At 39.6% G+C, this 27,303-nt stretch overlaps 2 protein-coding genes across 6 annotated transcripts; both read left to right on the top strand.

The window, feature by feature from the left end:
• The first annotated feature begins 673 nt into the window (after positions 1-673).
• On the top strand, positions 674-4,370 carry LOC134535203 (zinc finger protein 567-like). Of its 4 annotated transcripts, none has more exons than XR_010075588.1 (2): positions 674-786; positions 2,898-4,370. XR_010075588.1 is itself a non-coding variant. In XM_063374231.1 (2 exons), the coding sequence occupies exon 2, from the start codon at positions 3,094-3,096 to the stop codon at positions 4,066-4,068; it is 975 nt and encodes a 324-aa protein (XP_063230301.1). In that variant the 5' UTR covers positions 695-849; positions 3,010-3,093; the 3' UTR covers positions 4,069-4,370. The 4 variants fall into 4 exon arrangements, 2 of the variants coding, with proteins under 2 accessions (XP_063230301.1, XP_063230300.1); XR_010075587.1 differs by having other exon boundaries at positions 695-849; XM_063374231.1 differs by having other exon boundaries at positions 695-849; positions 3,010-4,370.
• A 9,013-nt stretch (positions 4,371-13,383) lies between these two features.
• Positions 13,384-21,981, top strand: LOC134535202 (large ribosomal subunit protein eL15). Of its 2 annotated transcripts, none has more exons than XM_063374228.1 (5): positions 13,384-13,453; positions 16,859-17,048; positions 17,627-17,763; positions 19,261-19,371; positions 21,736-21,981. In XM_063374228.1, the coding sequence occupies exons 2-5, from the start codon at positions 16,877-16,879 to the stop codon at positions 21,928-21,930; spliced, it is 615 nt and encodes a 204-aa protein (XP_063230298.1). In that variant the 5' UTR covers positions 13,384-13,453; positions 16,859-16,876; the 3' UTR covers positions 21,931-21,981. The 2 variants fall into 2 exon arrangements, with proteins under 2 accessions (XP_063230298.1, XP_063230299.1); XM_063374229.1 differs by having other exon boundaries at positions 13,434-13,579.
• Positions 21,982-27,303: the final 5,322 nt, after the last annotated feature.

The raw sequence follows: 27,303 nt of genomic DNA, 5'->3' as shown, positions 1-27,303 counted from the left end.
AACCCGCGACTTGTTCACCCCGTGCATATTAAAATACATGTTATTTACCCTTCTAATTTAAATTATACATGATGGATGATATTATAGTTTTTACAATAAAAATTATGTCCTGCTGAAAGAAAAGAAAATATACATAAAAAAAACTACGTCGGAGGGACACTGATTTAATGAAGGTGGCACCACTGGCTCCCGCACACGCCCGCGCACAGAAGAAGGCGGTGACGCGCCATAACGGCCTGTAGGAGCTAGGGTGGCCTCTGGGTCGACGTCAACACGTTTTTATTTCATAAAATTTACCATAAACAATTATCTCATCCACTTTTCGAATCGCATTTTCATTGTCCGTAATTTAGTTTTATCATACTCGATGACAAACTGAAAAAAAATTGAAACCACTCTGATATTTCTGGAAATTGAACAAATTATAGCCTTTATATTTGAAACCAAGACGGCGCCTTTCAGTTTCTTTGTTAAAACGGAGTTGATATCGTTCGAATGTCAACTCGTTAAGCTACAATAGTTATTAGTATACAGTTACGATAATTACGTTCGTCGAAATTAAAAATTAATTAATTAAATTATGTTTGATTTTGTTGGAATTTTTATTTTTGTCAGAGTTGCGTATGTGTAATTTACGTTGTGCAGTTACAGATTAGTTTTTTTTTTTTTTTTTGTGATATGGTTGCGCGGTTAATCACGTGCAACCCGTGCAACGTACTCTTTGCGTACTTTATTTACTCTATGCGTGCAGTATTGCTGTTATGTGACGTAAATGATGACGAAAATGTAAGCATTTAATGTTTTTATATCTTAAAAATTAGTTTACCGGCCGTAGGTTTTTAGTAATAGGTGAGCATCAATATACAAATTTGACTAAGACAGCATTGGTATAAATAATATGGCAGACTGTAAGGGCACAACTAAACTCACTTCATTATCTGCCCGAGATATAAGCAGTGTACATAATCATAATTAAAATTCTCACCAGATCTTTTTTCAGTTCAGTACTATAACACCATTTCCTAGCTTAGAGAGAACTTTACAAAAATATTAAACTGCACATTTTGAGTAGTAAAGTGCCTTCCTATATTTATTCTATTCACAATTATATAGAAAACAAATATATAGAAATTTTTTAATGTAATGAAATCTAAATAGGTATGCCTTTTATTGGATAGCCCTTAAAAATTTTAAAGAAATAATCAATGCACCATCTATTAATCTAAGTTTCTTCAATGTTCAACAATTATGGTTGGTGTTATACAGCAACAATTCCCAAAATATCACATTTTCTGGTCTGATGAAGTAACACTGCTGAGTTACACATATGGTTTTTGTAAACAACTTATATACACAAGGTGCCATATGGCGAAAACTAAGCACTAAGGATATTTAAAAGGTTTACACAGCTTACAGTAAATTAATGTTTTTATGTCCTCTTGCATATTATATATATAAAAATAAAAACTTACTCCTTCAGACATTGTCGTAAGTTGTATGCAAACAAAATACTCCGTCATACAAACGTCGAAAGGTGTATGCAAACAATGTACACCTTGTATATAACGTCAAAAGGTTTGTGCAATAAACATATGCCTTGTATACATCGTTGAAAGGGAACAATGCTCCGTTTCGACATCTGCCTGCTAGAGGGCGGATGACCGGGTGAGACCAGTCATGGGATAGTTTTATCAGTACTCATCAGCATAGTTATATAACAAATGCAGCTAAAGTAATTTAAATATACCAAACTGATTTCAGTATGCTTGTTATTAAATTTAATTAGAGTTTAGAATTCTGTAGGTTCAATTTAAAGTCTACTCTATAAAAATGAGAGATAATTCGTACAAGTACCATAAAGAATATTTTAGAGTGATGTTTATTAAGGTAAAAGTTTAAGAGTATTATTGGAAATGTTTATGTTGTTTTTTTTAATAAGAATAAAGGTTTGACAAGTTTGAGGACTGTTACCTTTCCTGTTTATAGAGTAGTTAATAGTTTTATTGAAGTTTTACCATGTAACATAAGTGTTCTTTACTTCTAAAATGTATGTTTATTTTAATAAGTCTAATTTATATTTGTTTCTTTTCATTACTCATGGGGCAGTTCACTTGTGCACCGTTGTTTATTGTGTTTTAGAATATATTAAATTTTTGACAAGATCAATAACACCACTAGGCATTTAATTGATTTTATTGGTTAAAATCCACAAAGAAAGTGGTTATCTTAATCACGAAGAAAGTAAATGTTTGAAAAGTATTTGAGTGGAAAGTGAATTGTACGTTGTTATTCAGCGGTGGTAAAATCAAGTGTGTTTAACACAGTAGTATGTATCGCAATGCACCTAATGTTGGCAGTTTACAATTTGTTAAAGGTTTCACAAATGCTGATAAATACACGCTTCTGTCTTTTGTTGTGGAAAGTTTACATTTGGTATAAAATTATGTTAATGTGTGGCATTATAACATAAGCTTATTTTACAACGTTACCTACATCATTTTGGATTATGTTCAGTATCTCTAAGAATGGTTCAATTAAGCACAAACATTTTTTATAACTTAACCATTTATGCTATTTTGGTGAAAAGTAAATAAATAAAAACCCTCTGTTTTGTGCAGCGCTTTGAAAAAAGTTGTTTGTACTTTTTGTAAGCATGTTTAACTGTTCCATTATGTTTGTTTTGCCATGCAAATTGTTTGAATTAGCTTCAATAGAATGCAACTGCTTGAAAGAACTGGAAGTTGAAAAATGTTTGGTATTATGACATAATTAATTCTGGTTTCTTGACATAGTAAACAAGCATTATTTTAAAATTTCAGTCAAAACAAATAACTGAAATTTTAATAAAAAATTATATCTACTAATGAATTGATGCACTATGATTTTTTTTATTACAGGATTGCAGTAATCTTGCTGGAGGAACAATTTTTGTTTTTGCCAGAATCTTTCAGCATGAAAGTATTTCATGTCACAGTGTCTGAGGTGTGTTGAGTGTAATTCTTTGTGGAGGTGGTTTTGGCTGATGCTGCTGATGCAACAAAGACTGCAAGAGCGAATCACGAAGCTTCAAGTTTGCTTCACGAAGTTAACTACATGTCACGTGCAGGAGAACAAATACAAAAATATATGACGTGCACATCGTCGTATGGTCACAGTGATTCAGACACTTCTGATGATTGTGAAGAACAATTTGTGGTGAAGATCAATTTAGTGTGTAATAGTGGCTTTCAAAAGCAGAAGGAATCATCAACTGGTGATAAGTCTGCTCACTTGAATGAGGCAGACAACAGCCTTGCATGCAAAGAAACCCAGAATTTCACATGCAAACAATGTGGTGAATTGTTCCACAGAAAAACTGCTCTGGTGGCACATAGTAGGACTCACTCTGTTAAGCAACCCTTCAGGTGCAAACATTGTGGTGAATTGTTCCACCAAAAAACAGCTCTGACCGCACATAGTAGGACTCACTCTGTTAGGCACCCCTTCAGCTGCAAACTGTGCAGTAAGACATTCCACAAGAAAAGTAGTCTACTGGTTCACTACAAGACTCACTCAGGTGTGCTTCTTTTCAACTGCAATTCATGTGATGAATCATTTGAGCGAAGGAGCGATCTTTCTGCACATAACAAGACTCATTCTGGTGTGCATCCATTCAGCTGTGAACTGTGTAGTAAGTCATTCAAACAAAAACATAAGCTAGTTGAACACTACAAGACTCACTCACAGGATCGTCCGTTCAAGTGCACATTGTGCGACGAATCATTCGTGCAAAAAACTAAGCTTGTGGCCCATTACAGCACTCATGCAGGGGAGAGTACTTTCACTTGCAATTTTTGCAATAAGGCATTTAACCAGAAAAGTGAACTTGCTGAACACAAACTGACTCACGCAGGAGAGCGGCCTTTCTGCTGTTCGCAGTGCAGCAAGTCGTTTACCATCGAGGGTCAGCTCAACCGTCACATGCGATCTCACACTTCGGAGCGCCCCTTCAGCTGTAGCCACTGTGGTAAATCATTCAATCGAAAAAGTAACCTGGCGGTGCACATCGGAACACATAAGTTAGCATGAGTTCAGCTGAAATGAAGCCACGTGGGGAGAAGTATCGACCAAAGCGCCGGGCGGTCTCGTCCAAAAGATTTGCCGCAATTGGTCTTTTGGATTGGGAGATTTTCATTGCTCGCCATAGGTCTGTCTTGTGTGGAACATTGGCACTGTCCACTGGTTTCAGTTTGTATTTTATAAATTAACAAGGTATTTTCTTTGTTTCATTAAAGAAAAGTGTAATAATCATTTCAAAGATAATTACTGTATGACCTATTTACATTTGTTAAAAGTAATCACAAGTATAAATTTTTCGTTAGTGCTATAAACTGTTTTTTCATTCTAGGAAAATATAAACCAACAAATGAATAATCTTTGCGCTACATTTCTCCAGTAATTCTTGCTGACAAAACGAATTACATGTATACATGCACAGTATAATCACTAGTCATTTGTACTGTTAAATTTTTTGGCAGTAACAAACATTTGCTCTATTTGGATTTAAAAAAAAAAATTTCTACTGACTAGGTGTGGCTTAATTTGTGGGCACCATCTATTTACTAAGGAGTGGCTTGTCGAGCATCCAGTGATTATCCGGTCAGAAGCCTGACCCCCATTCTCTGGGTACAGGTGGAAAGGTGGCCTAATTTATATTACACATGCACATTCCCTTCCACAGCATAGCGTACTGCATGTGTACCAGGAATGAACTACTTACCTCATAAAACACATGGAGCTCTTCTGTGACAACCCAGTAAACGTTTATTGTCAGAGAATAAGTATCCTTTACAGTCACTCCTAAATCTTCATTGTTGTTTCTCATCCCGTTGTCCATTGATACCACTACACGCCAATACACAGTGGTCTCAAACAGTGAATAAAATTAACACCTTGATGCAATCCAGTTTATGTATGACATGATTCAGTAAGTAATGCTGACTAAACTCCTGTCCCTTGACTGTGCAGATTCCTTGCAAACAGAAAATGCTGGAGGCAGCTGGACTTGCATGTCCATAATTACAGAGAGTTGGACTCTGTCCTGAAAATATTATGCAACCAGGTTTTTCTTTATTACATTAGTTATTTTCTAAGAACTGAAGTCCAGCAAATCTGCACTTGAACTTAACCACAGAAAGTGTATTTCGGTAAATATATTATGTCATGGCTTTTATGCAAAGTAAAAATAAAATATACGAAAATACCATTTTCAAACACTAGAGGCATACCTATACTTACCCTGAAAACAGCCTTAATAAATTCGTACTAGTTTCTGAGAAATCCCAGTTTTTAGCTTTTCAATATCTGCATTACCGTGCCCGCTAAGGGATGTGTGCTCTTCCTGCCTCAAGGCAGATGTGTAAGAGAACTTCTTCCCTGAACACACAACATAACCAAAACAAAGCACTCTAAGCAATAACATTAAAAACCACTTGCAAAATTTAAATTTTAAAATCTGGTTAAACTATTCATTTATGTGAATTGCGTCTATTACACTGTTTTAAATTAGTAAAGTTCGACAATTGCATGTCCAGTGAAAAGGTTTACTGAAGCTGAACCTGTGAGGCTGGGTTCGTCACCTGTGGTGAGAGGTGAAGTCCTGAGCACATATTAGTTGTGGTCGGTATTTTCTTCTTGTCTGACTTCCTCTGCTGGGACTTTCTCTGGCTAGAAAAGCCTATAGAATGGGGTAAGCAATGCCTCGCATCTCGGGCGGTCATGCTGAAAGTCTTTGGTGGTTATCTGCTCTGTCCCTAGGAATAGGATCGTTCAGAGGTCATCTCTGTGAAGCATTTTGAGGTTGGTGGTTTGACACAGTTGCCGTCGCCCGTGTTCTCGTGTTCGAGACTTGGCGGTGTTCCTAGCGGGAAAGCTGTTTTCTTACGGGGAAACGTGTCCGGGAGGGCGCCAGGCTAACGCGGTGGTTAGCCACTAGGAACGGTGACGGTGGTCGTGATGTTAGGGATCCCTGATCCCTGCTGTATCACTGGCCCTACACAGCATAGGATCAGTGGCGTCTCGTCAGGGCAAGCAAGGCAAGCAGTGCTTGCCCAGGCAGTTTGCAGACAATGTATTTTTTAAATAAATATTTTATTCAGAATAGTATTTTACTTTGGCTCGTGCAGTTAGGTGTACGTAATTTTTACATTATATTCTTGGGACCCAATACTGTGCGCTGTGCGTTATAAGAAAAGAACTCGTCGACACACAAAACATGCTGTTTTAGAAGCGTTGCTAGGTTTAGAAGCGCTGGTAGGACCGCTTTCAGCAGGAAGGCTGCCGCAGTAGTTTCCTTTCGGAAGGGGGGTGGCATGGTACAAAGGTTCGAGGAGGGGATTGGCTGTAAAAACACGTGGTAGAAGCTACGAAGGTAGCGCTTTCTTGCCGAACTCAAGCGAACATGGCCGAAGCAGACGGTGGAATTCTTCCGCCGACTGCTTCGGCTATGTCTGCTAAAGTTCGGCAGGGCTGGTGGCGAGGTGGCGTTTCAGTCGGCGGTCGTCTCTCAGGGCGCGCGCATCTCTCTCGCGGGCTGTTGGCTGGGAGTTCCCTGGGCCCTATTGGGTAACCAAAGGCTGGCAGTGCGTGGGGGATTTGTGGGCGTACGGGAGGCGGCCTAGCAGTGCCAACTGCTACCGACCGCGTCCCGCGGGTGGCGGATACGGGATCCTATCTCGAGAGTTGCAATCTCGCTGGAGTGACTGTGAATAACCACGTACCAGTTAACAGAGTTTATGATCACGTATGAAGATAGTTTATTTTGTGTTGGTACAAAAATACCAACATTTAATTTTTACTATTCTAGTACATTTTTATGAGCTGCTTCTCTTTATTTTAAGTACTTACTTTGCCATGTGTTGTCTGTTTATATATTTTGTACCAGATATCGATGATACTACACTCCCACTTAGTATATAAATAATGTAGAGTCGGTATTTTATTATCAGAATAATGTATGCCAAACATTATTATTTTTCAAAAATAGTTTATAATTTTAAAAAAAATGTCAATTTTTCTACCTGTGGAATAGTCAATGTTCAGTTAAGAAAACTACTTAAATAGCACCCTTTTGTACCTTTAAATCCATATTTTCCCGGGGGAGGGCCCCCGGACCCCCCCCCCCCCCTCCCCGTCCCCTGTGTTTTGGGGTGAACGGAGTTGTTGCTATCCCTCATGTAAACCTCACGCCTCGCCACTGCGTAGGATGCTGATCCCTACTTGGATTTGGTAGGGGGGGGGGGTTTGCAAATAACGTACACTGTTTTTCACTATTGTTTACACATCGCACACGGAGTGTGCGGAGTGGACGTTTAATTACGTAGTAATTACACTTGCATTTACATTCACACGATTTCCCTACATAAAGTACACTATCATTATACACTGGGCACTCTGACGCACCATCACTAAACTTAAGTCCTCACGCCAGTCGAGGTTGAGGGAGAGAGAGTTTGATTTTAGTCGCCGTATGCTGCACTGCCCCGCGTAATGTGTTGTGCGGGGAGTGTGATATTTACGCGGCTGGGATGGGCCCTACACCGGAAAAAGGACCGGGCGCACACGGGGAGTGATTAAAAAAGGTTTCGAGGCTGGACAATAGTTACCAGAAGGAAGTTCAGTGAAGACAAAGAGATGATGGCTTCCCGTGGGATGTGCGTCTGTCCCGGTCCGCGAGTCGCGCTGTACTGGCGTCTGGCCCTGGCGCGAGGGGAGGGGTGAGCTTCCTGTCGCGCCAGAGTTTCTAAAGTTCCGTTATTCGTAAAAAATTATATTAATAACAAAATGTAAGTGGCTCTAAATTCACACAATAAAACTTAATAATTAACTCTGAGGGCGTACCGGTGTTGAGGTTGGAATATCGGTGGAAATTAATGGGCGCCACTACGTGAATGGGCACGTGGACCCGGCTGGAAAACTCTAACTCAGGGCGTTACGTGGCCCGTGTGCGGCGAGATATTAGCCCTCCTGATTTTTTACGCAGCACCTGTCCCTAACTAAGCCAGCTCTGAGCGTCGGGCACGCTGCTAATTATCGCAGTGGGACCTTAGGGCGTCCCACACGCCGCTGACCAGGTTAAGAACCCACGTGGCCCCCCGAACACAAAACACGTGACTAAGTTAATTGGTTTTTATTTACTCACGATACACGTCCTTACACGATCCTCCGTTGATACAGCTATAAAACGCTCTAGGCACGAATCAGATTAGGTGAGGAGGCTAACCACGCACGTGGTCGCCTCGAGGTTCAGACACGTCCGCCCTCGGCCGGCTGGAGAAAGAGACTGGGCAGAGACCAGGGCTTGCGGGAGGCAACATGGCGCCCTTCGCGCCGAACACAATATTACCGTTACAACTTAGCTAAGGCGTGCCCCGGGTTACTATTGAAAAATACATAAATCCTTTTACAAAAATGAGTACATTACATCCATGCCCAGACCGTCTGTAATAATTTCTTATATGAATAAAAATGGTTTAAATGAAGTTGCATGCTAGTTCCTCCGTCGCCCGCTAGGGAGCGTCCTTGTTCGTGCTTGCACTTATTAAATAACAAAATATCATGAATTAGTTAAATAAAAGACACATACATAGCCATCGTGACACTATTTTGGGGCGAAAAGGATTACAATATTTATTAATATATATTAGGGGTGCGGCGCACTGCATCTAAGCGCCCTCTTGCCGGGCTAGCAACACATGCACGCACAAGCGGGAGGTTTGAACAGATGGTGGTGTTTGGGCGGTGACATATCGGGCTCAAAGGGGCCGCAGGCCCGGACGACGTCATCTATATATATATATATATATATATATATATATATATATATATATATATATATATATATATATATATATATATATATATATATATATTAGAAATGACATGTAAGAAGTTTGTATAATATAAGTTTGAATTATCAGTCACACTGGAGACTGTTCGTCGCTTGATGACTGCTCCAGTGGCGAGTGATAAATGCTAATTTGGGGCGGTTTTAATTGAGTCACATATTACACTATTGAAATCAGGCTGAAGGCTGCAAGGGGAGCACTCACAGTTTTATTAAAAAACTACACGTGAGTGACCCGGGCACTCCTACGTTGCACGGTGTTGTTAATTTAAAGTGGCGTATTCTTTAAAGTGTGTTGAATTTACTGTGTACGTGACTCGGTTTGTCTCTGCCGATTAAGTTAAGGGCGTTGATAATACCTAAGTTCCGCGGCGCTCGTCTGACTCGGGTGGGCCATGGCTAGGGGCGCGTTCCGTTAGCTGGGTCGGATACTGGCGGTTGCAGGTCGGGCTTTAGGGTGGCTTTCGGTCGGACGACGTCACAGTTGTTTTCCAGCAGGTTTCACTATGATAGCCTGATGCAGTAGTTATTGGTAATTACTGACAAAGTGTGACTACGGGCTTAGAACATGTCCCATAACTAGATCTCTGAATAGCATGTTCTGCCTGAGTAATGATTCCCTGTGTGTATTGGGACTTGGGTGCTGTCTGCTTAAACTCATTGGATTCGGTGCTGGCACTGCTGGTTTAGTATTCCTCTGGCTCTTGTAAATAGCACATCTCCCATTCTCCTACCATATTCAAGTTAAAGCATTGAATTACCTCAAGAAGTGTTATTCCAGTGGCGATTGACGTCGTTCTGCCGAAGGCCACAAAGCCCGGCCTCCACCCGCCAGTATTGGCCCCCGCTGGTGGAACACACCCCTCGCCGAACCAACACGAGTCAAATGAAGCACCCTCCCGCAAGTAGCCCTACCGCTCTGTAACTTAAACGTACTCACCTAGCAAGGACGCTAGAAAATTAAGCCCCATTTAACTCATCAGGTATAATTACCCAAAGTTAAGTGCCGGGAATGGTGTGTCTTAGTGTGTATGTGTTGGCCCCTTGAGGGCATCCCAATTCTCTAACACAAATTCTTTCCCGTGCAGCCTTTGGCCTTAATTATAGCGGAAAACCGCGTGAGTGCATCATAGTCGTAATTAATTATAAAATATGCAGTGAGGTGGGTGTTGGAATGATAAGCGAACAGTCGCGAACTTGAGCTCCACTTTTGAATGTTTTATCGGCTAATTGTGTGATCAAAAAATTCAATAGACACAGAACCAGTTGAGAGTAGCTTTAAAACTAATTAAAACAAGAGTGACATGTAATTAGCACGTACATTTTCCAGTTAATATTGTATAACTGTAAATTCGAGATTTTGGCGCGAGGAAACAATGACTCCCTCCTTGGCGCCATGTTCCCCTGGCAGTTCTTCGCGGCTCGCGGTCTAGGACGGACGTGTTCGTCCCGCGGGGTGTCATCACCATTGTCTCACTGATCGTCATACTGGTAATTATTTAATTCTTCAAAACCCTTTTCAGTCACCCTCCGCGAGTCTCTAGACCATTTACGGTGCAGGGCTTAACCCGGCCGCTTTTCATTTCACTCCCGTGACACGTTCATGTCACCACGCGAGTAACAGCATAACGGACCTGGCCGACTCCAGACCACAGAACTTTTGCTAATACAACCGCGCAAACGCCTGCTGGTCACAAAGTTTAGTAATTAGCAAACACGTGAAGTGTCAATTTAATTATAATTTACGGGGCTTGCCGACTCCAGCCGAGACACATCATATAAATGCTGCTAGGGAGCGTAGACAATTAGCGTTAGCAGAGTAGGTACTCTGCCTTGTACTTTATTTTAATTAACGTGTCAGTGTAAAGTGTTAGTGCAACATGTCGGATATAATTGTGTACTTTGTAAACAGTGTTTGCGGCATCGCAAAATTAAGTGACACGCACAGAGCGTAATATAATCCACCAATCGGATCTTGCCGTCAATTATTTCACTCAAACCAGTAATCACTTCAACCGACCCTCCGCATATGGTGTGTTGCAAACCAACTCACAGCCTACGGACCTAGTTAACACCCTGCTCTACCACCCCATGTCTTAAACAACGGCTAGACACACGGGCTAGCCTGGCGCCCACCTGGTAAATTCGGCATAGAAACAACTCACTACACACTAGGTCCTCCCCGGGTTGCGACCACAAAAACCCGGGTGATGGCACCATATTGTGCTGTCAATGGCATTATGTAGATCATAAGTCTGTTTAAATAATTTTTCTAGCCATTTACATGGCACAGTTTATTAAAATGGTTGACTTTTCGTTGCCTAACTGTGATTGGGTTTGGACACGTTCTGGAATAAGGTCTGCAAGTTGGGTTACAGTTGAATCCCAACAAGGTAGAGCTTATTCACTACCTTACCCTACTGTTTTGGAATACTTTCCTTAGTGGCTAGTATTTTGTATTTGGGATTAGGGTCATGTAGTGTAACAGCCATCCTGCGACAAGATCCGCATTTTGGGATTAGCATTTTTTTACTTGTAATCGGTTTATATAGTATTGCAGTCATCCTGTGGAGGAATCCGCAATCAATAATTAGTGTTTATATTTATAATTATGGCTTGTGTAGCATAGCAGTTACCCCGGGACAGACTCTGTACCTACTGTCCCACCCAAACATTCTCATGCAGGATCTCTGTGGCTCAGTCTACGAATATCGTCGCGATTCTCTGTGGTCGCACTACTGTCTAAAGGAGCATTGGCGGTCGGCGTTATTTTGTTTACTTTGTTAACAGAAAAGTATATTTGCAGGCAATGAATATATTAAACTTTTTTCTGGTTCCAAAATATTTTGATTTATTACCTTTTATTTCATTACCTACTGACGCCGTCCCAGCTACCTCTGATTATTTAGACACGATTTTGTTAGGTTCGTGTTCTCAGGGAAGGTTCGGCCTTGTGGCTAGAGGTATGGGTCAACGCAGTAGGGCCCCCCGAGCTGTTGAGGCCACTCGGGACGCCTGAATAATAACACAAAACTTCTTCAGATAGTTGGTGAATTTAATACAGCACAGCCCAATACATGGTGCTGCCCGTTCTGGCCGTAACGGTTTGCCCGACGCGACTAGTCACACGCGCAGCTCACTTCCTCAGTGGCGGCTCACGATTGTTATGCGCGTGAGGGGCAGACTCGTATACGTGACGCGAAAGTTACAAAAGACACTCTGACATGGCACACGATATTTTGAAGCACAATACACTACACTAATACCTAGCTCTGGATAAACTGGGCTAGCAACACGTAGGCCCGTGTCTCCGGTGACTCTACGTGGTGTCTAGGTGTGTCCCAGGGGCTGAATCGTTATTAAGTTTGGTGGCGCACTGCCGTACGACGGTGATACATAAGCCCTGACATGACGAATTAAACTTAGGCGAACAACTATTCCACTAACATATTACACTTGATAAAGTGGGCTAGCAGCACGTAGGCCCGTGTCTCCGGTGACTCTACGTGGTGTCTAGGTGTGTCCCAGGGACTGAATCGTTATTAAGTTTGATGGCACGTGTCGCCTGCTGGCTGCCCCGTGCGGGCCAAAACTAAGTAGCCTGTAGGCTAGGTTGGGCGTGAAGCGCCGACGTAAAACCACATACTCTCCCCACAGTACTTACGTATGATGTGGAACACTCATCTCGGAGCACTGATTGAATTAAGTTAAGTACCTCATGGTAAATTCAGGCCGACCGCGGAACTGTACAAAAGGTTGAAAAGAAATAACACTATGGAAAACTACATGTCGGTGAATGCAAAGGTTGAAGGTTCAGCGTTGCGCGCAGGCTGCCGGCCTGGTTGAGCTCTCGAAGGACACTGACGGTGTCGCCGCGCGCGACCCCCCTCCCCCGCCAGCCCTCCCGCGGAAACGTGTGAATTTCGCGGGAAACTGAACCGGCCAGGTTCGGGACAAATCGCACGGTGAAACATGGTTTTGCAAAGACTGAATTATTAATTAATGAAAAATAATGTTTAATAAAATCCTGTGGAAAAACATAATTATAACAATTTGTTGTAGTGCGGCGGAAGGATATGCCACACCCGGCCGGATCCTTCCGCCGGCGCAGCACTCGTTGCACGGCGATCGCCTCGACGCACGCACTACACTTAGCTGCGCGCACGGGCGCGTTCGGTGCACACGCTTCTAGGAGACGTTGATGAGGCATAGCGGTCTATGCGACATAGAGGAGCATTGGCGGTCGGCGTCACTACTTACAATTGATATACCGAATCTTTATAATAATTAATTTTTGGAATACATTGTACTTTGTTTCGTTAAACCTCATAAAATTGTTGTAAAATATTTAAAGGATGCATAATGTTTTTAATTCGTGTAATTATATTTTAAGTGTTTGCTAGTTTGTTTATTTCATATTACATTATTTAAGTTTTATATTTATAATAAAATCGACATTATTAAAGGGTTTTTTTAATCTAAAATAGTTTTTAGTTTATGTTGGTACTAAATGTTTCCGGGTCATGATGCTCTTTTGGTGTCAACTTTTGTAATGTGAATTTGGAAAAGGTGAGTTTGTTCTGTGAATGGAATTGAAATCTTTAATCATCCTGGTTATTGCATTGTTAATTTATTTAGTGTAATATTTGAAAATATTCTTGTACTTGTCGGAATGCTATAAGAGATGCTAGTTGTGTGAGTTAGACCGTCTTAACTTCAAATAATTTTAATTTAAGTAGTCGTGTTTTGTGTTGATGTAAAAGCCTTATTACAATTATTCCTGTTAATGAAAGTCTGAAATATTAACTCCATAATGTCAATAAATTTACTGACTAATGAATTTACGCCCTGTGTGCTTGTGGTCGGTGGTCATATGGTAACGTGTATTGTTTATAACCTCACATTTCTGAACGAATGACTAGTTACAAAAGTTGTTAAAAATCTTTGTATTGATGTGCTAAATAGTTATTGTAGTCATGTTTAACTTAATAATGTTGACATTTTACGCTTGTTGACATTTGGTCAGCATAACATGTAAGCAGACCCAACAATCTAGTGCCATTACAGTTTTATTTACTAATTTTATTTGTTTAAATAGTTTCATATAATTTATTTTGCGCTACATATATATTGTTTGTATAAACAAATTCATATTTTTGTGTTGTGAAGTGGTTATTAAATTTGGAATTGATAGTAATATCCGTACAGTGATTTGAGCTTGACTGACCTGCTTTTGTTATTTACCTACACATGCCGCTATCACCTAGCTAACTACAATGGAAAATATTATAAACTTTAAAACATCTAGTAAATTTCAAGTTTAGCAGCTTTTCAGTAATTTTCTTGTGTCGCGGCTTCTTCGTAAATAAAATTCTAAAATATCCTTTTTGTACACTAAAGACGTTCCTGCATTTACCCTGTAACCACAGGGTGGCCACCAAAACGGGAAAAACCGGGAATATGTCGGGAATTTGAAAGGGCCCGGGTAAAACCGGGAAACTGTCTGGAATTTTATTTCTTTCCTGGGCAAATGCTGCGGTGTAAATGCGCACAACTTATATAAGATGTACATCGCGGCGTCTTATAATCACGCGGCAAATCTGTACAGTGTCATGTTGGCAGCGACTGTAGTGTTCCCAGGCGTGTCATGTTTCTTCTTTCCTCATAGACGCAATACGTCACTAAGTGGCGGAGGGGGAGGGGGAATATGAACCGCACTACGGCGTGCAACACGGGGTGTTGTTCTAATTTGTTCTGTTCAGTACAAGTCTTCGAGCGGTTTTAGTCTTACGCTGTGCAGTTTGTTAGGAAGCTATTGCGGCAATGTCTACTAGGTATTCCTGTCGTTATGAGTCTTGAGGTTCCATGGGCTACTGAGGATGCGAAAGACAGAACTTGTGCGAGTTGCAAGATATGCAATAAAAGTTTCAAGATCGATACAATGGGTAGGGGAGCATTTACAAGCCATGCCAAATCTAAGAATTACAATAGAGTTATAAATAAGTTAACCAATCAAGAAACCTGCAAGTTACAGAATTTTGTTTCCACTCAACCTGCTCAGGATGAAGCCCACACTTCCTGTAACAAAGTTTTATTAGTACTTTAATTTATACTAGTAGCTTCCAACGGTTTAGCGGTGTTATAAACTACGACGTCTTGTAATCCATCGCTTATCAATAAACTGTCAAATATGTCCAGTAACTAACGACACAACACGTTTTTTTATAAATATTCTCAGCGTGTTGAGGCCGGCCGATAAACCTTTCGCATTAACTTACCTTTAACGTCGGTAATGCTATGTTCACTTACAATTTGTAAAATAATAATACTAAACATATAATTATTATGTACACCAGAACCCCGATTTCACGAACACCGGATTTAACGAAGCAGTGATTTTACGAGTACATTCTCGGGAACCATAAAAAAATTGGAAATTTTGACCAAAATGTGAAAAACAGAAAAAAATATATAAAAAAAAAACGCAATGAAAGATCATATATACCGAATAAAAGCATGTTGGACCTCCTGCTGTCACCAGCAAAGCATAAACACGACCCAATGCGTGGTGCAACTGCTACATCGCTTCGTTATTGCTCGCGCGAGAGGCGGGACGTGGAATGTTAGAAGAAATGAAGGGGGAAATGCGGGGGATGACAGACAGCAGCCAGTGTGTTTCCTGCGTGGGGAATAAGTGGCGTAGCTCCTTTTTTTATGCTGTGTGAAGCGACCTTTTTCTATCAACTCACGGGAAAAGATAATTGCTTGAGCTGTCAAAATAAACATCGCTGCGACAGTTAAAACAAGACGCGGGCGAGCATCCGGTAGGTGGATGTGTATATCTACTCGAAAAACATATCTCAATTCATGACACTAATAAGATTCCTTATAACTTACACGTATAGCCTGATGTTTTCAGCTTGATCCATGCAAGTTCTTTAGCCACGTTTTGAATGAAAACAACCACCACCGGCCAGTGTTGTGCCCTGTTTAATACACACAAAATATACCAAATATATTTAGTTCAAAAAAAAAACAGAACAGAACCAAGGCAAAAAGAGTCAAAATAATGAGTGATGCCTTAAAACAGACCGCTCTCATAGACGAAGAAATTTTAAACACAAAAAAGGTTAAAGTTATGTGGCAAATATATATTTAGTAAACTGCCACCTGTTTTTTAGTTGGGTATGTATCACATTTTGTGCATTTTTGTTTTATATTTAGTACTATACAGTTCCATGTTTTAAAATGTGTGCTTTGTATAATATATTACATAAATAAAAACATGTCATTTTGTATATATATTGCAAAACCTGGAAAATCTTGAAAATACCTGGAAAAACCTGGAAAAAACCTGGAATTTTTTTATCACAAATGTAGTGGCCACCCTGTAACCAGCGTTTCTTAAATTCTACTAATTTCTGAGAAGTTACCATTTGTAATTCACATTTGTTAGCATTGAAGCGGCTGTCACCATGCTTTGTTTCAATTGAATTCCAGATATTGTGGTTTTTTATACATAAGAACATGTACATATTTGATGTAGATATTTTAACACACTGTAAAGTAAATAACAACCTTTAAAAAAAGTGGGCATTTAAAATAATGTGAATTAATTTTAATGGTTTGTTTAGTTTTAAAATATTTATAATGTAGCTGAGCTGACGTAATCGACCATTTTAATTATTAATTAGGCATTCACGAACACACGGAAAAATAAAAAAATGGCGGCGGTCGAATGATAAACACAAGTCTTGTATGCAAAATAAAGAACGGCTATATCTCCTCAAGTATTTGGAATTTCTTATCTCCGCCGGGTTTAATGAAAAGAGGAAGTGAAAGAGCATATAATTAAAGTATTGTTGGATTTTTAACATTTTTTTTCGTGAATACCGCCAAACTACATATTTACCCATCTGGGCGGATGTTTGATGGTAAGTGGTAATGCGGTGGTGTGGTGGTGTGTTGCGGCAGGTGAGCCCCTAGTTGAGCATGGGGGCCTACAAGTACGTGCAGGAGCTGTACCGCAAGAAGCAGAGCGATGTGCTGCGGTTCCTGCTGCGCATCAGGTGCTGGCAGTACCGCCAGCTCACCAAGATGCACCGTGCGCCGCGGCCGTCCCGCCCCGACAAGGCGCGCCGCCTGGGCTACCGCGCCAAGCAAGGTCGGTGGGACCGGGAGCGGTCATTCTCAAACAATATGTGTGTTTTATCATCCTGCGAAACGGTGTTTTCAAATTCCTAATGTCTTTGTCCTAACCAACTTTGAGCAATTTCTTACAGTATTTTGAACGTTGTGCACTAACGACCTTTTAATATGCTTTTTACTCTTGAAACCTTAATTTTACGTGGCAGATATATAAACAATCTAATGGAATTAAAAATTTGTGAAAGTGGAAAATGTTGACAGTACCCCTGAAGTATTCGGAACGATTTAAAAAAAATTGTTTCTGAAATTTTTCTCCAACAAAAGATGCTTGCAGCGGGTGAGGTTTTGAATTTGCAGCAAATGTGAATTGAACTTTGACGACCAAAATATTTTGACATAAATTTGTGTTCCATCGTTCAAGATAATAATTGTGTGGCAACGATTGATTTGGTGATTTAATTTAAAAAAATTAGTTATTAATTTTTATATGATACATTGTATCAAATCATTAATTATTTAACCTTTAACTTTGGTTGTTATGTTCCCTAATACCCAGAGGAAGCGACTATAGGACTACTGTACTGTTGTGCACAGGGTACGTGATCTACCGCATCCGGGTGCGCCGTGGGGGCAGGAAGCGCCCCGTGCCCAAGGGGGCGACCTACGGCAAGCCCAAGAGCCACGGCGTGAACCAGCTGAAGCCCACACGGAACCTGCAGTCCATAGCGGAGGTGAGGCTCCCTGGCTCCCTCCCTCCCTCCCTCCCTCCCTGCGCGCGCAGTGCTGCCGGTGATGACTTGTCGTGTGTATGACGGCTCTGATTGCCATATCTTCCTTGGATGTCTGAGGCAGCCTGCGTCTGACCGTCAGCTGCTTAATGAGCACAAAACAGCATGCGGAAATGTAAGCAAACATGAATGCTGCTCACATTCTGGAAAGTCCGAGAAAATCTTGGAACATTCAGGTAAAATGTAATTGGTTTGGGAAAGTCATGAAATTTACATCACATACAGGAAATGTGATGTATTCTCCATTAATAACAACTTGGTGAAGGAAGAATATATAATTGTTAAGAACAAGGTTTTGTAGTTTTAATTTTTATGTTTTTTTTTTTCAGAACAGGAGATTTTGATGTTTTTGTTTTTATTCAAAAAATTTGGGGTAATATTTAACAAATATGAAACCAAAATATTCCTTAGTACTTAATTCACCTCATATGCAGTCTCATTTTGACTTACATTTGATGCACTTACACTAAAATAATTTGTAATAAGCATGTCTAGAAAAGAATTGCTGGGGAAAAAAAATCTGCAAGTTTTTAAGTGTTTTAAAAATATGCCTAAAACATTTTCCACAGCTAAGCTAGCATGTTAGTTTTATTTTATACTATTGCAGATGTCAACTCTCTGCCTATTCAGCAATGTGCCACTGCCGATGATGACTTACTGTTATATGTATGACAGCTGTGATTGTGTTATCTTCCTTGGATGTCTGAGGCAGCTTGCACGCTTTTTTTTCCTTAAGTTCCTGGCATGATTTCCAATCCTTCTATTGAAAATAGGCATTGTGATACTTCAAGTAGTAGTTAATCATTTTATCTAAAGGTTAAGTTATAAATGTAATATAGGTTAGCGACAATTAAAATATGTATTGTAAAATCATTATGAATTTTCCATTTAAAATGTAGCTAACAACTTCTCCAACCAAAAAGTGCTAAGAAGAAGAATTAGATAAATTTTTTATTTCCTGTACATTATTTCATTTTTGACCCTTAAGACGTATATTTGGATTTGAGGAACGAATTCGAGGTACTCTTTTGAGATTCAGATTTCAGAAAATTGGGTTTAGACCCCACTAACACAACAAATATAAAAATATAGTAAGAACATTAATAAAAGTGTATTCAGGTTTGTGGTCACTGCAGCTTTCTTTGCAGTGGTAAAAAATATCTTCACTTCCAAAAAGTTTTTAACTTCCACTGCAAACCACATGACCCTAAAATCATAACATTTTGTTTGATGCACAAAAAATCAAATTTAATTTTAAAGTACAATTATTGCCCAAATGGTGTAAAGCTTTGAAAATGAAGTTGTCCCAAAAAAATTAATAGGTATCATTTTTTTTTTTAGCAAAAATTCAAGATTTATGTAGAAATTTGCCAAGAGTTCTATCTTTTTTTTTTGAAACTGGTATAGTGAAATGATGAGAGGTGGCATGTTTGTGTGCAGGAGCGTGTCGGCAGGCGTTGTGGGGGCCTGCGTGTGCTCAACTCCTATTGGGTGGCCCAGGACTCCACCTACAAGTACTTCGAAGTGATTCTGGTTGACATCTTCCATAAGGTACATGCTCTTGATCGCTGTGTGTTGGTGAGAGTGGAGTGTGTGTTTTCTTGCACTTATTTCGCTTCTAAATTCTGCCGTTACTTCTTGCTATTAAATAAGATACTGAATTTACACAATTCTAAGAGACTTTTCTTGCCAACTTTTGTAATCGATAGCTGCTGCTGTTTATTACAATTTTTAGAATTCTCTATCTTACCAGAATTATTCAGCAACCCTTACACACCTTTGCTGTGGCTTTTAAAATTAAATCGATAGTCCTGTGCGAATATTCAAATGTACAAAATAGTTTATTCTTTTATTCTATACAACCTCAAATACCAACACTTCCAAGTAATGACTATTCATTTGCTTACAAACATTTGAACTTAATTCGTGAGTATTGTAGTTAACCAGTGTTCTCATATCACTGAGAATTACATATGTAGTTTGTGCAGTGTAAATATCCATTTTTTATGTTTTAAAGGGTGAGTTTTCATGAATTGGTTTGAATCAATAGGCAGAGAAACAGATCCTGTGGAAAAAAGGCTAATAGGAATTTAAATGGCAGTTTGGTTGTTTAGTTTAAATTAGCTGCATAATTTTTTTTCTTTATTTTCAACATTTAAATATATCAGCTAACTTTTATGTATAATTATTGAAGCTGGCTGAAACTTTTGACTTGAGTATTTGTTTGTTAAGTACAGGATAATCCCGTTATAGCGAGCACGGTAATAGCGAGAACACGGCTATAACGAGGTCTTTTTGAGGAATTTGCGGCATGATCGCCTGAAGCGCGCCTTGGTTATTTGTCTGCTTTATCTCCACCCCTCTCGCTCGCCACTAGACATCTTGCCGTTGACGCCTGTCACATTCTTCAGCCTCGTAGTCGCCACCTAAGTGCGTGGCTTTAAAAATAGAATCACATCCTTTCTTTCTTTTATCAAACTTCCGCTTGGCTTCGCCATTAAACATAACAATGCACACTTTTTTTTAAATATAAAGGCTTTTAATTAATTTGTTGGGACATTTTCATTAACGAATAATAACATTGTTTATAACTATGTTAGGCCAAAAACGTCAGAGCCGTCTTTATACTTGTTGCTAATTGATCACGTTAATAATACACAAATATTTATAAACTTGTTTGGAATTATTTCAGTCGTGACACGTTTACAAACACGTCACGTTATTTATTTTACTAGCTGGCAAATAGTAGGCACTACGGTATTTATTTCCGAATCGCTAGGACAGTTTTCTTGTAATTTTTGTTTTGGTCAGTTGTTGGGGTATCTGTCCAGGAAGGGGGTGGTGATGGTTTGAGTTTAATTCCGAATTTATTTTCTAAAAACTGTTTTCCAGCGACTATTTCGTTTGAGGCGTACGTGCGTTGCCGCACTCCTGCTTTTTTGCAAGGAATTAAATCGTCGCGCTACACTAGCACCACCTGTTAGCAACATCCCGAACCAACATGGCCGCCAGCAGACAGCCCGCGTCGACAATAGATAGCAGGACAATGCTGCGTCGGCCGCGGGCTGGCGGCCTGAGATGCTATACTTAAGTGGCGTGGTAGAGTATTCTGGTTATTTTGACGCAATTGGTGATCGCATCCGTACTTGTGGGGTATCGTTTTAAAGAGAATTCACACATCAGCTCACAGATATTAAGATTTCGTTAATATAACCTGTTATTTTCCAATTATACAGGTTTAAATACAATTTTTATGGTATTTTTGGTTAATTTTTATTTTTTGGGGGCCAAAATCTGTCCAATTTGGTTATAGCGAACACGGTTATAGTGAGGATCAAACCCGGAACCGTGACACCTCGCTATAACGGGACTCTAGTGTAATACGCAAATTATTTTAGTGGGATTTTAATTCTCATTCTTACTATTCAAATTAAAAATTTGTATTTGAGAACAATTTGGTGTTCATATTATTTTCTGCACAGGCCTAGGCATCGTATTTTTTATAAAAAAAGGGGGGTGGGGTTAAGGACACTAATTTTACGTGATGTCATAAGACAACATCGATGAAAAATTGCATACTTTTTAATTTTATAATATATCAGTTACAGTTTTTGCAAATTTAATTGGAATAATTAGTTAAAATATAATTACGAACAATTAGTTATAGAAATAAACTGAAATCAAATCAATGTCAATAAATTGTTAATTTGAAATGACGAAATTGGACAAACAAATCAAATTTTTTTAAATTGCTGCTTTGAAAAAGCCCACCTTAACCTGTCTGATATGATAGAAGATTTTCTGGCACGGTGGTTGTGCCGGTTCTTGCACGCTCGGCTCGGGCGGAACGTGACAATGAGCCGGCGTCGCGCCGAAGGGTGTGTGCGGATGGCAGTGGAGGGAACGCGTGTGCAGGCCATCAGGAGGGACCCGAAGGCCAACTGGATCTGCAACGCGGTGCACAAGCACCGGGAGCTGCGCGGCAAGACCTCGGCCGGCCGCAAGTCGCGCGGCCTGGGCAAGGGCCACCGCTACAGCCAGACCGTCGGCGGCTCGCGCCGCGCCAACTGGCGCAGGAGGAACTCCCTGCAGCTGCGCAGGAAGCGCTAGAGCCACACCTGTTCATCCGCGTGGGGAGAATAAATTTATATCAACAATCTAGCACCTGTGTCTTTCTTTTCACCCGAGCCCTTGGCAAACTTGTCGATGTAGTCACTTGTTTTTTTTACCAAGAAAAATTGTTTTAGAAATTTGAAGAGCCTGGTGTCTTTCTGTAAACAATAGTTAACGTTTATCTTAATATGATTTATGACTAGCCATCACTTATTTTATGTAAAATCCTAAATTACTACCATGCTAAAACCTGATATATATGTGATATAGAGGCACACATACTAACAACCACAAACACCCCCATCCCTCTCTCATGATCCTAATATCACATTTAATTGTGAATGTTAAAAATCTTATTTATTATTAATTTGTATTAAAAATATGACCCAGAATTGAAAAAAATAAATTTTTGCCTGATCAATCTATCGTGCTTCAAATTTATTTTCAAGGTAGTGATGTATGCATTGGAATCTCATCAATTTGTATAGGCAAACAATCCGATCCTTTTCCAGTGATAATGTGGCTGACAGGTATGTTTAAATGTTGCAATTTGCTTACCATTATTTCATCATGTTGAATCACCTTCAGTTCTGTATATGACAGTACAGAAGAGACAATAACTTGTGCTTCTCGACTGAAGAAACAACCGTGGGTTGAGTCGTTTAAGCCATCTGTAGCTAAGGTGCAAGGCTCGTTCTCACCCAGCACCACCTCTACCCTTTTGCCTGTTCAGCATGTGGGAACATTTGAAGAGATATTGCCACACGTGTCCTATAGTCTGTTTCATTCATAGATAGCGGAACAGTAAATGGTAAACACTGTTGCCAGATTGATGCCACCTAGATAGTTGAAATTAAAAGTTATTCTGTATACCATAATCATAAATTTTAGTATATTAACACTATTGTTTTGATTTTTCTAGGACTAAAATAATGTCTACATACATTATTACAGTTGTCAAGCTGACAGAAAACATAATTTAATGCTACACACCATTTATTATTTCGCAGGAGAAACTATTTGTAACAGCTGGTCAATATTTTAATAAATAGGCATTCCGTGAGAGCATGTGCAATGCTGAAAAGGGCAAATTTGTTAAAATTAATTGTTTTAAAATAATGTTAAAAACCATTGATACCAAGATGGTCTCTTTCAATTACATCTTAGATTTAAAAATTGGAAATTATTAGATAATGCTCTTCCTACAGAAAACGAAAATTCATTTCCACAATTCTCATTCCAAATTTTACTTTACAAAATAAAATTTTATACATTAAACAAATTTTCATGACATTACAAAGTTGTATCTGAAACGTTTGTGCTATATGGTGTACATCTGGCAATACTGAAACTAGGACAGTGCTTATGGCAAAAATCATGCACTGGAAAGAGAAAGTTTATGTTCATATAAACACACTGCAATCTAAGAATGAGATGCTCTATAGAAAATATTTCGTAAACAAACACTGCTATTATAACACAGTTTTTTTTTTTTTTTAAACTGAGTTTTCTGTTATCTACACTTTTCACATTATTAAAATGCTTGACTGACCTCACTGGAGTTAATAATTTTTTTTTTTCTTGCCATACACAATATTTCAGTCACTTCTACACACACTGCAAAATGCAAAGTGTTTTCCTTCGTCACATTTTAACATGCACATAAATTCCTTTGAATATTCGTCAAAAAACTTTGCGAATACTGGTTCTTCTTTGCAGCATTAATTTTGACATCATATTACTTGCCATTTCATTCAAACACAACCAAAAAACTACCTACACAAAAGGTGCGCCAACAATACAATACAAAAATGGCTACCTTTTTCAATACCACAGTCATGAAAAACATTGGAAACCAAATGACAGTCGAGTTTTTCACTTTTTTAATACGCCAAGCCTAATCTTTTAATAACCATGTTTCCCTAAAACTGAATTTTATGTATAAGCATGCAGAAGTGTTAATACATTGCATATAAATGTCACGGAAACTAATAATCAAAGAAAACCTGTTACTTAAACCTTGTATTCAGGCCAGCATATAAACTTAAGAGCCTGTACACAAACACATTGTTAATATGCCATATTGAGCATCGGTATCTGTTCATCCAACTCGTTGACAGATAGGTAAACAGAAACAAATTCTTTGAACTGGTAGATGGTAAATGTTTTTAGCTTCAGCATCTTATGTACAACTCACTGCAATTTAGTAATGAGGTGTAGGAAAGATATATGTAAAGCAATGGGAAAAAAATTAAAATAAAATACTGTTTTTCTGCAGCAGAAATTTGGTCGATATTTACCTCAGATTGAATGGGGCTAGAACAAATTAGACAGTTATGTCTGACCAAGGTTTGAAAGTAATATTCTTTAAAGTTCATGTTTAAATTATGACAGAATAGATTCTTTGATAAATTTAACGGGTGGACACCATTTAATGTTAATTATATGAAGTCATTAGTGAAGTTCATGCTAAAATTATTGTTTGATGTAAAGGTTTAAAATATCTATGTAAACTATAAACATACGTTGAAATGTAGCGTGTTTTTTCTTTACTCAATATTGTTTCACGTAGTTCCTCAGTCAACTTATTAGTTTTATTATACCTAATGAAAAGTGCTATAATTAAAAAAAAAAAAAATGTTTTTGTTGACACATTGTGCCGGAAATTAGGCATTTCGTCACCTTTTTTAATTTTTCTATAATTTTAAAAATTTTTGGGAAATCTATTTTTTTAATTTATCTGGTTGTTAAGGGGATAATTTACTTTTTGTTAGGCCGGTGTACGCCACATATTCAAACTTTGTGCCAGTGGACCGAAGCCCCTTCCCAGGGGGACAATCTGATATTTTGCTGTCTAATGTGGACGTGGGCAGCCCGGTTTATATTTCTCTCGCCTGCAGTCATGTCTCGAGTTTGTAATATTATTTCTCTTCATGACCAAAATTGCATAGAGCAGCTTCTGGGCTGCAAGCTGCTACTTCTTAGAGGCCTGCTGAGAATAGCAAGTCTCGTCACGAATGGGTCTCCAGTTGACCTGTGTTCCCAGCGGAGTGGTGTTTTCTGTCCACCCTCCCCTCCTCACCACATTAGTTCTAAGAAATCAAGCCAGGAGCAGTGACCTGACGCAGGGCCGGCGCGTCCATACAGGCGAACTAGGCGACCGCCCAGGGCGCCAAGTAGTTGGGGGCGGCGCAGCACGACACATAACAGCTGATATTATATGTTTAACGATTATTGAAACTAGATGAAAATGGATTTTTGTAACAGTTTGGAATGTTTATATTGATAAGTAATTATTTAAAGTTCACGGTGACCTGTTTATGATTTGTAATAAGTAAAAAAGTAAAAAAAAAAAAACACAAGCCTGCTTACATTTGATTGTTGACAAAATCTTAGGCTTATGTAATGCATTTTGAAGCAAGGCAATTTTTTTTGGGGTATCTCGGGGGGGGGGGGGGGGGGGCATTAAGGTTTTTCGCCTAGGGCTACAATTTACCTTGCACCGGCCCTGACCTGACGTGAACCTAGCCAAGACGATGGCCTACCTCAAGGACCTTCTCCCTGGTCCTACGGAGACGTCCACGACATCTAGCGGCAGAAAAAGTAACAGCGGGCCTGGTCACCAGCGTGCAGAGCTCACCCTCGTGACACCTGGTGGCAAGTCAGCTCACCGCCTCAGTTAGTTCCCCTTTACGCCGCTAGAGAGCAGCGCCGCGGCACCATTAGGCCCCATGCTTCCTTCTCGCGGCCGGTAGAAGTCTGTTCTTTGTAGCTTCCTGTTACCGCCGGTTGAGAGCGCGCATGTCGTTTGTTATCACGCCCACCTCGGGCACCTCCGCAGGTTTTCGGCATAGAACCGAACCTTCCCCCTCCTTCTCCCTAGGGGCTTTAGCGCCCGATTTAATTAGGAGCTGTGTCCGCCATCGCCAGACTCGGTACTCTGACCTCGGCTACTGACCACGTCTTCTCGGCATCCTCTGCGCTAAGAGGCTTTTCGCGGGAACGGCGATTTTCGGTTGCATAAAAGATGTAGTAAGTTGCTTAAGGGATGTGATCCCATTTGTACAGTAGTCAGTCAGATGTAGTTTTTAGAAAAAGTCATGTGTAGTTAAATTTTTTTTTTTTTAATTCTTTAAAATTTGGTTTCTTTCGCGATTTCTCGGTGTGTGTCATCCTGATGTCGGCGCGAGACTCTTCGTGAGTCCCGAAATCTACACCCTGTTTGGTGAGTAATCTGGCCTTTTTTTTCTTCCCCAAATTCCCGTTTGTTGGCCTTTCGCGCCGACTCTGTATGACTGTCTGGAAGCAGGTCTTATTCATTTTGAATTTGACTTGTGTTTCAGACAGGATCCAAGTTTCTGGGGAGAGAAATTGCTCCCCGCATGATCTTCGGGACCTCCAGCTGATTTCCCCCGTTAGAAGAGTTTTCCTCTTGGTCCGACATCCTGGGAAAACCCGGGTGATATGAGCTATATATATATTCCACTTGCATAGAAGGAACTAAATTCATTAAAAATATACCAGCGAGCAGTGCTTTAAGAACGTAATCCTCAAGAACATGTAAAATCAAGGAAACTCATATAAATGTAATTGTTGGGAGAATCAAATTTTGGTGCAATTTTTAAATTTTTGTTTATGTAATCATTTGTTTGTTAAGGTGTAATATGTATTGTTTTAAATAATGTTGGGGCGCCCCCTTAATTTGTTAATTACTAAGATTTTTATTATCATGTCAAAATAATGCTATGAACAAAACCTCTTAAAAATAAACCAGGAAAACCTATAGACCAAGCTATTTATATAGCGTATTTATTTATCATATACCTTCTTCTACATAACGATCCACGAACTCCCGAGTTACTAGTGTGCAGGGAGTGTAAATTTTGTCTTGTTCACCGCCTCGTGTCCCCTCTGGTAATTAACTTTAATTCTCTTAATATTTTGCCCAGCAGTTTCCAAGGTGTTTTTAATTAATTAAAAATAATATAATTTTTGGGCATGAGGGGTGTTACAACATGCTCTGCTGAGTAATTTAACAGCTAACTTTGCGCTGCTATCAACTTGCTCTGCTTTCAAAGTCATTAAGTTTAACGTAAATGTCCGGAGCGTAGCAGCAAGGCTGCGACTGGAGTGGAAGTGCCTAATGGACTGACTCGGCTTATTCGCTGTCTGGTCGTCTACTCGAGAACCAGACGTACGATTCTTTAGTTCTTTACAGTTTATTCACGCACCGTATGTGAAATTTTACCTCTGCTCCTTTAAGGAAACGAAAGGTATATGTATTTTGTTTGTAACATAATGTAGCACACTCAATGCTGATTTACTTCAGAAATGTTTGCAGCACTTTGTTTATAGCTATTGAATATATAA

Source organism: Bacillus rossius, chromosome 8 (genome assembly GCF_032445375.1).
Source record: "Bacillus rossius redtenbacheri isolate Brsri chromosome 8, Brsri_v3, whole genome shotgun sequence".
NCBI classification, from domain to species: Eukaryota; Metazoa; Arthropoda; class Insecta; order Phasmatodea; family Bacillidae; genus Bacillus; species Bacillus rossius.
This window is presented reverse-complemented; position numbering and strand designations above follow the sequence as displayed.

What these genes read in the sequence shown, in the direction of transcription:
- LOC134535202 (XM_063374228.1), top strand. Translation starts at nt 16,877, where the DNA reads ATGGGGGCCTACAAGTACGTGCAGGAGCTGTACCGCAAGAAGCAGAGC. An exon ending in ACCTGCAGTCCATAGCGGAG is followed by an intron (nt 17,764 to 19,260) that starts GTGAGGCTCCCT and finishes GTTTGTGTGCAG; the next exon opens with GAGCGTGTCGGCAGGCGTTG. An exon ending in TGGTTGACATCTTCCATAAG is followed by an intron (nt 19,372 to 21,735) that starts GTACATGCTCTT and finishes ACGCGTGTGCAG; the next exon opens with GCCATCAGGAGGGACCCGAA.
- LOC134535203 (XM_063374230.1), top strand. Translation starts at nt 742, where the DNA reads ATGCGTGCAGTATTGCTGTTATGTGACGTAAATGATGACGAAAAT. An exon ending in ACGTAAATGATGACGAAAAT is followed by an intron (nt 787 to 3,009) that starts GTAAGCATTTAA and finishes TTCTTTGTGGAG; the next exon opens with GTGGTTTTGGCTGATGCTGC.